The sequence below is a fragment of the Hesperophylax consimilis genome, chromosome 7 (assembly GCF_061612785.1).
Source record: "Hesperophylax consimilis isolate HC1 chromosome 7, BYU_Hcon_1.0, whole genome shotgun sequence".
In the NCBI taxonomy this organism is placed as follows: Eukaryota; Metazoa; Arthropoda; class Insecta; order Trichoptera; family Limnephilidae; genus Hesperophylax; species Hesperophylax consimilis.
In genome coordinates, this window is record NC_142842.1 from 19,370,192 (window position 1) to 19,382,849 (window position 12,658).

The 12,658-nt window shown below is 32.7% G+C and overlaps 1 protein-coding gene across 2 annotated transcripts in view; it reads right to left on the bottom strand.

Annotated features, from left to right (window-relative positions):
* Positions 1-2,927: 2,927 nt before the first annotated feature.
* Positions 2,928-12,658, bottom strand: part of LOC149422430 (uncharacterized) — a 51,812-nt gene continuing 42,081 nt past the window's right edge. For both annotated transcript variants that reach the window (XM_089633288.1, XM_089633287.1), the window contains 4 exons: positions 8,574-8,637; positions 7,793-7,846; positions 7,147-7,276; positions 2,928-4,483 (listed from right to left, as the gene is read on the bottom strand). In XM_089633288.1, coding sequence (XP_089489414.1) covers positions 4,342-4,483; positions 7,147-7,276; positions 7,793-7,846; positions 8,574-8,637 — 390 coding nt within the window. In that variant the 3' untranslated portion in view covers positions 2,928-4,341. The remainder of the gene's footprint in view (positions 4,484-7,146; positions 7,277-7,792; positions 7,847-8,573; positions 8,638-12,658) is intronic.

Below are 12,658 nucleotides of genomic sequence, written 5' to 3' on the forward strand. Positions count from 1 at the left end.
TGTTAAGTTACTCATAATACATAGATCTTGTTTTGATTTTTTTCATTTCATTTAGATATTGATAGAGATATTGAAACAAGGAGAAATGCAGGTAGCTCCATTAATGGAGGACTGAACGCAGTTGGCTCCAACAAAAAATTGTTTGAAGTGAAGCTAGCAGTCCACAATGGAGCGCTGGTACCTACACTGATGTATGGCAGTGAGGCAGGAACTAGCAGAGGAAGGATGAAAGTAGATTGAATGCTGTAGAAATTAGATCCCTGAGGCGTATGTGTGGTAAAACATGAGTATGATGTGTGAGAAATGTGGAGATCCGCGAAGAATGCAAGGCTGATGTAAGCGCAAAGAGTAAGATTAAGAAAGGGATGCTTAGATGGTTTGGTAAGGAGAATACATCACGCAATGGTAGCAGGAGTCAGGGACGCCCAAGGAAGACATGGCACAATCAAGTAAATCATATACTTAGTTGGGCCATGTCAAGAGTCAGAATAATAGAAGAGTATGTATGAGACGATGTATGAATGTGAATGAGGCAAGGAGTGTGTATCAAGGCCTAGTTGTTCGGCAGTCCGTCTTCTCTACCTACCTACCCCTGCGGAAACAGCTTGATGGTTAGTTAGTTAGTTGTTTTCATTTGAAATACCCAATCAATCTCAACTTAACTGCAAGCGATTCAGAGCAAGCAACTAGAAGGTGACGAGGCAAAATAAACACAAGAAAAGAATTATAAAAAACGATCACCTATAAATGTTAGATATGAAATTTGTTTGAATGTATGTACTCCTAATACAATTTATTGTTGCAAGAGCTTGAAACGAAAAGTGCCTGGACACATTATAATAGGGATTTCTATTAATACCTACCAAAAAGAAATTCTAAAAGGAAAAATTCTTAGAAATTGACCTCGAAAAATCATCGCCTTGGTAAAAAAATCTTTTATGAAATTTGTGCCCATAAACACACCTTTAGGAACTTACATGCATTCGAATTCGAAATTTTATTCAATTAAATATTCTCAGATTCACTTTCTTTCTTTTGCCTGCGACCAGTGATGCCATATTGCGAAAACAAAAATCGATAGATTTGAGTGAAAAATATCGGTAGATTAGATAGAATTTCAGGGATTTGTGTGGGGTAATTGCTCCCTCAGTACTGGATTCCCCTCAATACTTTTCCGAATCCATGGGGGAGCACACTTTCATTATGATTTTCGAAAAAATTGCCCATAATTTAAAAAAATTTCATAATAGCTGTTTTGATAATGAGTTTCTTTGCCGGCTCCTAAAGCTGGGGGACACGTCTCACTTTAAGTATAATATTTTGTAATCACGCTTGGAGAATGTTTTTTTTTTCGATTTTTGCAAGCCATTTAAATAACCAAACATACATCTATGGTTAAACATAAGCATTCGATACTAATTTTGTATATTAAGATATTATTTTTTCTTTTCGCTTATTCAGTACAAAATTGTATATTTAACTAAAGCTTCTAACAGGAATTCAATCTTAACACTTTTTTCCTTCTATAAAATATGTTCTATAATTAAACAATGTAATATGAAATTATGATATGAACTAAATTTGTCAATTTGACTGGCCTAAAACAGGATCCATTCCTAGTTGGCTAGTCAAAGCTTCCGCATGTGTTTTATTTTTATGTGAAAATTATTATTATTAGCTTATCGGAAAATTTCAATTGATTTTCACAAATTTCGATAGATTTACTGAAATTTCAGTAGGTATGGCATCGATCGCGACCTGCGACCAAGTTTGGTATTCTCTTGGAGGGATTCTGGCCACCCAATGTTGTTTTCCATTGTTACAGCATCATTCCAAATCTTATCCCAACCTCCATCACATAGAGCTTGCAATTCTCCTATCTAAATTTTGACAAGCGACATAGTGTTGCTCCTCTAACCTGAATATTGGGTGATCTGTGATAGCTCGGACCCCCTCACCAACCCCGTGCCCAGTAATGTATGCCCCCCTGATATCCAGTGATTTATGAAATTTTCTCCTGAACCCCCACCCCCCGCGCTATACTTAAAAAAAAAATTCTCACAAAAATGTTCATTCTATTCTTTTTAAATATATTAAATTGGTACAATACTTACACCAAAACCACCCAAATCTCGAGACCGAGACCGGGAAACTGAATCGAATTAGCCTTTTTACTTCCATGAGAACCTCCCGATTTATTATTATTTTACTAACGATTAATTAGAATTTATTAAAACCATATTTTTTTAAGGATTTCATAAAAATTAAGAAGCCAATTTGATTCTGTGTCCCGACCTTGAGATTTAGATCAAATGGATGAAAAAGTCGATTGATTTGGAAAAAGTGCTAAATAAATGTGGTTCAGTAATAGACCCTATTGCAGTGTGAGATGTGTGGGAATGCAAGTCAAAATCAAGCAATTTGATTTTCTGAAACTTTTGGAATTATGGGCTATTACCAAAGCTCCTCGAATATACAACCTAACCTAACCTAAGGAGGAGGGTCATATTTTAGGATCACCCAAATGCATAAAAAAAAGAAGGGGAATGATGTTGGGTTAGGTTAGGTTAGGTTAAGAGGGGCATGCACAAAGTGATCTTCAATATTGAGTGAGCCCTCTATATTTATTTATGTTTGAAAATATATGCAAATTGATTTTTGTATGGCTTATTAATTTTTTTGTTAATTAATCAATTCATATTTTCAAATGAACATTAACAACTCTATTTATTTAAAAATCAACTCCCTGTCATTTATAAAACAAAACTTTTTTTTTATTACTTACGATTCTATTACACATATTGAAACAAAAGGTCAAGTAAAAAATACTATTAATTATTCATAAAAAAATATTTATTAAATTATGTTATACAAAAGAAGCAAAACAAAACTTTAAAAACAACAAACAATTTTCAGTTTCTATAATATTGTAACAAAAAAAAAATTATATGTACTGGTTAAATTTGACATCTGAAAAAAAAAACAGAGTCATTAAATTATTTCCAGAAATTTATGGATACAGTTTAACATTTTTAAGATGTATGTTACACAAGTAAAGCTTTCATAGTAATATATGTATGTATTATGTTAGGAATACGCATTTGTGAATTTAAAAAATTTCCACAAATTTAATGTAAAAAGATTTGATAATTAGACAGCCCAAATAAATTACAGTTATAATAATTGTAACTAATAATTACAATTATAATTTTAACTGAAAATTACAATTATTATGGGATATAAAGAATATTAAAATTAATTATCAATTTTCAACAATCTTTGTCTTCCGACAGTTAATCATCCTCAAACACCTTCCTCATTATCTAAAAATATGATTTATTATGTTACGGTATAAGTGTTTATAATTTTAATATAGTTATATTACATTTTATGATTACATGGCAAAATCATCTCATCGCAGAATTTATAAAGAAGAGTCTAGAAAAGATGTATTGGGACCGCTCTGAAGTTGTATAACCTGGCTGCTATTTACAACAAGTCAAATGGAGGTTTTCTTGAAGTCAAAGAGAATTATTGGAAATTAGCCTGATAACTGCCCTGATAATTTAATCACACACACATCCATACTTTCGATAATCAATTAAAGCATTGTTATAACTTTAAAGTTATTTTTCCCAGCGCAAATACAATGCTTTATACATTAAACAAGCATCAAATTAAAATTTCCAGTATTATGGAGTGTTATTTCAGTGCATAGAAAAAGTGAACATTTGCGCCCCTAGGCAACAAGGACAGTCATCAAGTTAAAAATGATCACAATTTTATCGATTGCTTACTAATGAAACTCTGATATAGCGTTTATTACATTTCATACCAATGGCAAGAGGTGACTATGTAATAACATATCCATCAGCATATCATGTTACATGTCATTTGATGGAGCAAATGTTCCTACATTACAGTACAAAATATAATATTTTTACAATGCATTGGAGTTGTCCTAAATCGATAATTTAACAAATCGGCCTGACAATGGCCCTAATATGTGATCTGGCACTTGGACAGTTGTTTCCAACTGCAATTGCATCAAAGCAACATACCATCACAATCACAAATTGTAAGATACATACAATGATTATACATATTGCCATAATTTTTCTGCGGGTTGTCTCTCCTGGAAACCAAATACGACTTACAGAGGCAGATTTGTAATGCCGACAAACTAATTTACATTGCACTATAATATTCTATATTATTGGCACTCTCCAGAGACGCTTTGGGTCACTTCTAAACATTTTCAATTACATATTCTTTGGTTTGTACGACTTTTGCTGATGGCTGTAACTACACAGTCTCGGGGGATATTTACAGGAGTATGGTCTACTTCTTCTTGAGTGTGAATTGCAGTGGCTGGATCATCATGTTGCCTTCCGTTTTTCTGCGGAAACGAGGACGCGTTACGTCTTCCATGTTCAGTTTCTCCTCTTTCGAAAGCGGAGTGAGGAGTTGAGACATGCGAGCTCTGAAGAAAGGGAGAGATAAGTAATAATTAGATGGATAAATACAACAAATTGATTCACATGAAGATACAAAACAAAGTTTAATAGGAGGAATTACAAAGGTTATTAGAGTAGAACCCCGTTAATTCATTATCCCGGGACATGGAAATCCAAAATTCGATTAACGAATTCCCACATAATAAAGAACCTTCAAATTCAGGTAGGTATTCAAAGTAAATTCGTAATAATGTAACTTATTCTCGTGTAAATCGAAATTGAGCGGTTGATTACCGTCTTGGCCAGGCCGTGAAAAATAGATATAGGAAGTAAATATGATATGCATTCGCGTAAACTGAAATTTCGCAACCGTTTACAGTCGATTCACAAAATAATGAACATTTTGCAGCGTTATCTCTATGGCCGGCCTGTCAGATTCAGATTTACAAAATAATGACATTTTTTTAACAGATTCAATTTTTCGAATTAAATAGACAAATTCTGTACCCGAGAAGCATGCGGATGCAAGTCCAAAATTTGAAGAAATGAGTTTTTGATGAAGACATGAAGTAAATTATCATGTTCATTAGTGGCAGAAAGATGCAAGCCCTATCTTGAATATTTATGGTATTTTCAAAAATATTATAAGGATGCAAGAACCACATATTACTATTTACCTAGTAAATATAAATATCTATTTTATTTATAGGGAAATATAAATATAAATAAAATATATATTTATATTTACCTGTTATATAGTTATTATTTTACTTCCAAGTGAAGTTTTCAACATTGATCCCTTTATAATATACCATGTGTCATACCAAAATATTCAATATCATTTTGAAGCAGAAGGACTCAAGTCCACAATGCTTTTTTTAAAACATTTTTTTTAGGCTTTGCATATAAAATATTTTATTTTATTTTCTCATTTTCGATACAAAATTAATTGATTCAATAGGATAAAAAATAAAAATCAATTATCATGAATATCCGCAGAAGTTATGAGACCAAACTTACAGAAAAAAAAGTATTTTGGCTCTCCTGAACGTTTAGCTTTTTGGACTTGCATCCGTATGCTTCTCGGGTACAGAATTTTCGTGAGCGGTCAAAATAATGTTCGAATTATGAATTAACAAATATTTTTTGAAACATTTTTTTTGTTTGAAAATTTATAGAATTATCGAGGTTCAAATAAATGGGGTTCTACATTCTACTGTATGATTGAATCAGATTGCTTTTTGTTTGGGAATCAGCTAAGTTAGCACGAAGATCTGGTTACTGCAATGAACCTTATGCAACATGATTTTATTGCCCTACTGAAATGGTCGCATGATGCAGGCCTCTTTATAAACGCCAAAAAAACTAAAATTATGCACATCAGATCTCCACACGCCAGATGTAATGTAATTCCTTCATTATATACACACACATTTGACTGCATACATAAAAATGTTGCACAGCCCTGTTCATGTGAAACCATTGATTTTGTCAAAAGTTATGTATATTTGGGTGTTACTATTGACTGCTACATGAAATGGGATGTACAAATTGCTAATGTTTGTAAACGTCTACGAGCTATTGTGGGTAGGATTTATAAAATAAAATATTTCGTGCCTATAAGTACTTTAAAGTTAATGTACTTATCTCTGGCTGAATCCACTATACGTTATGGAATTACTTCTTGGGGACATTCTTGTAAAACTAATATAAGCTATATACAAACATTACAAAACTCCATTATAAAATTGTTAATCCATAAATATGACAATCAACACAGAAGTAACATTAAATTAATATACAAGTCTCTGAATATTTTACCTGTCAGAGGATTATTGTTTTATAATATTGTAAGTCAACATGTTATATTGTCTGATTCATTGTATAGGGAAAGAGTTTGCCATAAACATAACACAAGATTCACTCAAAATGAAGGACTGGTAGTTCCGAAATGTACTAATAAATATGGTGAAAGAACTTTAAACTATATAGTACCCAAAATGTTTAACTTATTACCAATGACAATTAAAAATAATAACATGTATACTGCTAATGTTAAATATAATCTAAGGAAATGGTTATTGGATAATAATGATCTATACTGATGCCCCTGAAATGGAATTCATATTCTTAGAAAATGGAAAAACAATTATTTTGTAATACCTGACTACCTACCTCTATTTATGAAACTATTGATGTACTTGTTGATAATACTAATTTGTTCATACATTTATTTTTACTTGCTTATTTTATAAGGCTTTTATGTTTTATGTTGATAATACTAATTTGTTCATACATTTATTTTTACTTGCTTATTTTATAAGGCTTTTATGTTTTATGTTGATAATACTAATTTGTTCATACATTTATTTTTACTTGCTTATTATATAAGGCTTTTATGCTGCTATTTAAACTTTTCTGCAATGTAACCAATTTATGTAATTATGTACCGTTCAAATTGTATCTTATGAATGTATAAATGTTGTCTCTATGTCCCTGCTGACAAACTACATAAGTAGTTTAGCGGGTTTAAATGTGAATAAAAAAAAAAAAAAAAAAAAAAAAAAAAAAAAAAAAAAAAAAAAAAAAAAAGCCCTTTAGGCCTAAAGTTGGCAAGAACATGAAGCAAGTGGCTCATGTTCACATCAGAGTGAGGTTAAGTAACAAACACAAGTGCCAAGTAACTTACTTCCTGGCTTTCCTGATCTCCTCGGCGTTTTCCACTTGTGGTGACATCATGTAGCCGTGCACGGAGGCTGCCTTTCTGCCTTTCCTGACGGGCTTGGCCGGAGAAGGTTCTCCTTTATCTTCACAATCCTCTGAAATAAATACATTTGAACAGTGTGCGACTTTATTTTAAATGCGATCTTTATACATCCTTGGAGAGGTGTGGTCTTCTAAGCCTGCTGGTCTCCTGCTTTCTCTTTTCAGTTCCTTGTACCAAAGGATGCGATGCACATCCTAGCTACCTACTTTTAGGTCAACTGACACCCGTTTGTCCTGCAGGACTAAAACAAAGAAACCCCTCTGGTGGTCGGCTATCTTCCAACCTACTGTACAGCGCCCTTGAGGTGATTTTTCATCAAAACGGCACAGTACAAATCATCCAAAGATTATTATTTTTATGGCAAAGCCGTCAGTTAAACTTGAAGTTGTGCTTTGCTAGCAGGAAACCATTTTTTTATAACACTACAAAGATTAATCTTAAGATCTACATATGTATCTCCTAAAAATATTCAATATCACTAATTCTTTGTGAGGACCCGTAGCGATCTCAGCCATTGCTTAGCAATGGTCTGACGTGTATTAAATTCAATAAATGGATAAATTCTTACCGTCTTCTTCAATAACCAGCAACTTTGATGTGTTTGCATCACTCACTCGGCTTTCTGTAAATAAAAAAGTGTTATTATTTGTGTAGACACTAAAGCTACATAAAAAATAAATAAACATGTCATTCAATGTATTATGTAATATGAAAAACCATTCTAGTGCAATTGTTTTTTACTAACATATACTTAGAAATGCCAAAGAAATCTTTTGTTTTTGATGTCATTTACCCTTGTCTCGAAAATAAAAACTATATCTCTCCCAAAAATAATCCAATTTTAATAATTTTTTCGGTGTTTTCTTAATAAAAACTTGTACAAGGATAATAAAATACAAAGAAAATTATGGAAATATAAATTGTGAACAAAAACTGGAATATAAAAGTAAAAAAGTTAACATGTGTGCTTTCCCGCACAGACTCCATCTTCCTACAGCGGGCACAAATCAAGTTGCTCCTCTTCACAGGTCTGTAATCCTTGCTGCTGCATCGGTGTGAGCGCACCACAATGTCACTCCCACTATCACTTTCTTCACAACTTGTAGAACGTTCATTTTCACTCAAACTATCTTCGTATTCTGACATTTTGGGTTAAAAATTTTCTTTTCCTAAATCTTTTTATAAAGTAATTACTAATAATATTATAATTTTGAGCTTTATGTAACACGTAGAAAGATAAAAAATTACCGATGCGTGCGAGCGACCTCCCCTATCGCGCGCTAAACAGCAACTGATTTCGCGAGCGCTCGTAGCAAATTTAGTTAGTAACTAACGGTTAAAATTATTACCTCTGTTGACAATGGGTGTCCCTTGATCTGAAGCATTATCACTCACACTGGCTCCGTCTCCTCCCTGGGAACAAGTTATGATTATTAAATTTCAATAATTAAAATGTGCTTAAATCTTTTGAGCTAGTGTACTTTAAGTCAGAGCAACAAAAAAATTAAGAAGATGTAACAGAAGAACAGAAAAAAATGAGATACATATATAACAGAAAAAAAAACTTTGTTAAAAAAACTTTCTTTTTTACCCACCATTAAAGTTAATTATTTTCTTATTTATAAACCTTCCAAATTTCAAACGCTGTCGACCTTCCTAAAACATAGTAACGTAGTGACACAAGGAGTATGCTGTAACATGCGCTCAGCATTTGTGCGCAATAGACGTGTCTTTCTCGGTAGGGCATTAATTGACCCTACGTGACCGACACAGCGTCACAAAAAACGAACATTAACAATTTGATATATTTTGTGCATAAATTACCTAAAATTTAAAAAAAAATACACTTTGTTGTTTATTATTTTTAGTTACAATGAACATTTTACAAATAGAATATTAACCACTCAGAACATTAGAACGTCAAAAAACGTAAATATGATAATAGCGGTCAAGACATTAGAACGTCTTTTCACGTAAAGGTGTGAGATTTTACAAAAATTGATTTATTTCCATCACTAGTATACGGATTCCCATGATTTAAAAAACAGAGTATCGATAATGAATAACGCTACGCGTCTGTATTCAAGAATATCTATGGAACGTAGAGGTATCTAAGCCGATTGAAACTGTCAAGATGTTCGTTAATAATTTATTGCGTTTCTAAATAATTTATTAAAAATATTTTAGTTTGGACGGTTAATATTTTGAGGTGACTAATAGTTTTTAAATATATTTCTTCAATATATAAAGTGTTTTTCCTTTATGCTACTCAGAAAAAAGTACATTTTTCAAGGCTTTGAAATAATGGTAAGCTATTTTTACATATTTTTGACATTTTCATAAAATGTATATTTAGAAACGCAAATATTTACGTATAACAGAATATTAATATATCGCTACGTAATATAAATATTACGTAGCGATAGAGGATTTCATAATCTTTCCAAAACATTTTTTAGAATGAGGCTACGTTTCCCAAAACGTGAGTTATGATGATTTTAGTAAAACTCGTAAATAACACAAAAATTATCACGTTCTGACAGTTCTCAAAGGGACACATAATAAATAAAATTCTATGTCTGAGAGGTTAATGTGGTATTATCTTTTAAAACACCCGTTGAATGATTTTCCTTGAAACATAGTTAAATTTATCCCTATGTTTGGTTATCCCATTATTTATAAGTTTTTTATTATTTGCATTTATTATGTTCAAATAGATTGAAAATTTAATTAACAAAAATAAAAATTCAAATGTTATACAATTAAAAACATAGATATTTTAGCTAGAGGGGGTTGGCTCGCATCATGCAACTGTCCGCATTACAAAAACCAACGTGACTGACGGCAGGTCACAAAATAAAACACAATAGAAATATGTGAAATGTTCAGGAGAGTTTTTACCTTTCAGAATCGAAACATTGCTTGAAATAGCTTTAGCAGTGTTTGGTGACCATACATGAAAGCCAGATACTTCCCCACCTTCCTTTTCTACGTTTCCTTACCGCTGTTCAGCTTCTCAACATACCCCAATTGGGGATGCCATAGTCTCATTGGCTCCAGACGATTGGGTGTGGTTCTAAGTTTTTAGTGCATCTGAATACACAGACAGCAAAGTAGGCATCTTTTGGGTTTATAGTAAAAGAAGAAAACATTTCAATCAATTCATCTTCAAAAGCACAAGAAGCCAGGGCATTGCAAAATGCATGACCAGAGAGGAAACAAGGTAGAGGAGGTGGCACTAGAGCAACAGGCTTAGAACAAAGAAGAACTGGCTTAATCCACTATAGTTTATAGTGATGGTACCATAGACTAAATACAACTAGACTAGGTGTAACCAGTGAAAAATAACACCAACTCAATTTTGTTTTGGTTCACGTGCACATTTATGAAAAGGCGCACGCATTGTGTCGCAATGCGAAATTGCAACTGTGCATTGCGTTTTACCTTTTGTTGGTCTAGAGTTAAGGTATTTTGCTTGTCAGCTATGCTGGGCAAGTTCATTTTTTCAATCACAAAAATAACCCAGTTCCAAATATTTTAGATTGTACATATCACGGACTTTATTTTAGAAAATGTAATCAGCTATCTGAATACAAAAATATATCAGTACCTTACAGATCGATTGAGGGCAGCGTATTAACAAATGTGAAAAATTCAACGAGATTAGATTTATTTCCGGCAAATTTGTGACGTCACATGCATAACACACCTCCAAGTGATTCGACCAATAGGGTGATTCAAGTTAATTATTATCACATGGTGAGCATACGAAAATCACGCAACCAACGCGTGATACTTATGGATGTATTAGTCGTCTAGCGTTGACACGCATTGAGAGGCGCGACAACTCATGTGTATGTGTGATTTATTTGGTCCGTGCATTTTGCTAATCAGGGTTGTATTAAGTCGTCATTGCCTTTCGGGCTTCGCCTTTTCGATTTTTTGCAGAAGAATTGATAGAAATAAAATTGCGTCATTTAATAACTTCATTTATTTTTTGTGTATTTTCGCTTAGGTTTCCACATAAACCGGAAAAAAATGGAGAAATGGTTAGAAGCAATCCGCATTCAATTATGTGACAATAACTGGGTACCATCAGCAGGAAACCGCGTTTGCTCTAATAATTTTCACGCCAAACATATTTATTCAACTGCAAGCGGCTTCCGACGTGTAGACTGAAAAGCTTTGCCTGTTATTCCGGTAATTATTTGGTTTGATTTTCGTGTGAAAACTTAAGCAAGTTTATTATGTATTGATTGGTTTTAATTTTTAAGTTTTTTTTTAAACAGGTTTTAATTGATAATGTCGTTGTTTATTGGACAGTTGCTGTCCACCATGGCCACAGGTCCTGCGAAAGGAGATACCGTCATTGTTTCTTCTCGAACAGGACTGGTTCTGGATCCTGCTGAAACTTCTTCTGTAATCGACAAGCCGGTTGTTCCTCTACCAGAATTGCAACAACCGATGTGCGTGAATGCCGTAAATAACACGTAAAATTCTATTTAACGGGCGTAAATAAATAAATAAGTATGTATTGTAATCATGTAACCTCCACCCCCTCCCCCCTTACCCCTCTCCCATACGATCCCTGAAGCTCTGTCCTCATCATTGCTGCTTATTCATTTGCGAACCGGAACGCGAGCCGAACTACGAATTATGGGAAAGGAACGAAGCAATCTTATATTTCTTAATAAGTCGTGGTTCAGCTCACTTGTGAACACGCAACATTATATGATTTATCTCTCTCTTTATGTTAATCTTACATTATGTTTAATGAAAAGTCGTTTAGTACTTAGGTTAGTTTTCAATAATGCTATCTTGAAGAAGGTTGATAGACTATTTGACACAATGTCTCAATTCTAACAAAGTGGTTGAAGACAAAATAACTTTTAATTGAATGATAGTGGTATAATTATTTAATGCTACATAGTGTTGTTCTAGTCTCTATAATTTTTATGTTACTGTTAAACGTTTTACTAATATTATTTTATATTCATCAGCTTGAATTATTTTGTATAATTTTCGATAGCTTACTAGATATATTCTGTATTAAAATGCATGCAAAAGCCCGACTGGGAATAAAACCAAAGAAAATAAAATGATGTCAAGTCACAAAGTGATTGCTTTCTTCAATATTTATATACCATTCTATATAAAAACTATGGTAAATTAAAAAAAAAAAACCTATGCACAGTAATAAAAATAAAAACGTTTTTGGTTCTATAGGACCTGTATAAAATTCAAAAACACAAATAAAATAAATTAAAATCATTTTGTGTTTTTTATCAATTCTTTTCCTGATTCAGCCCTTATTCAGCACATAAAATTTGCTGTAAGTGTTAGTTTCTTTTTGGTTTTATGTCCATATTACAACACCTCTGACAACAAATTCTCCGTGGTTTCGCTTACGAGTTTGAACGGTTGTACAAAGAGT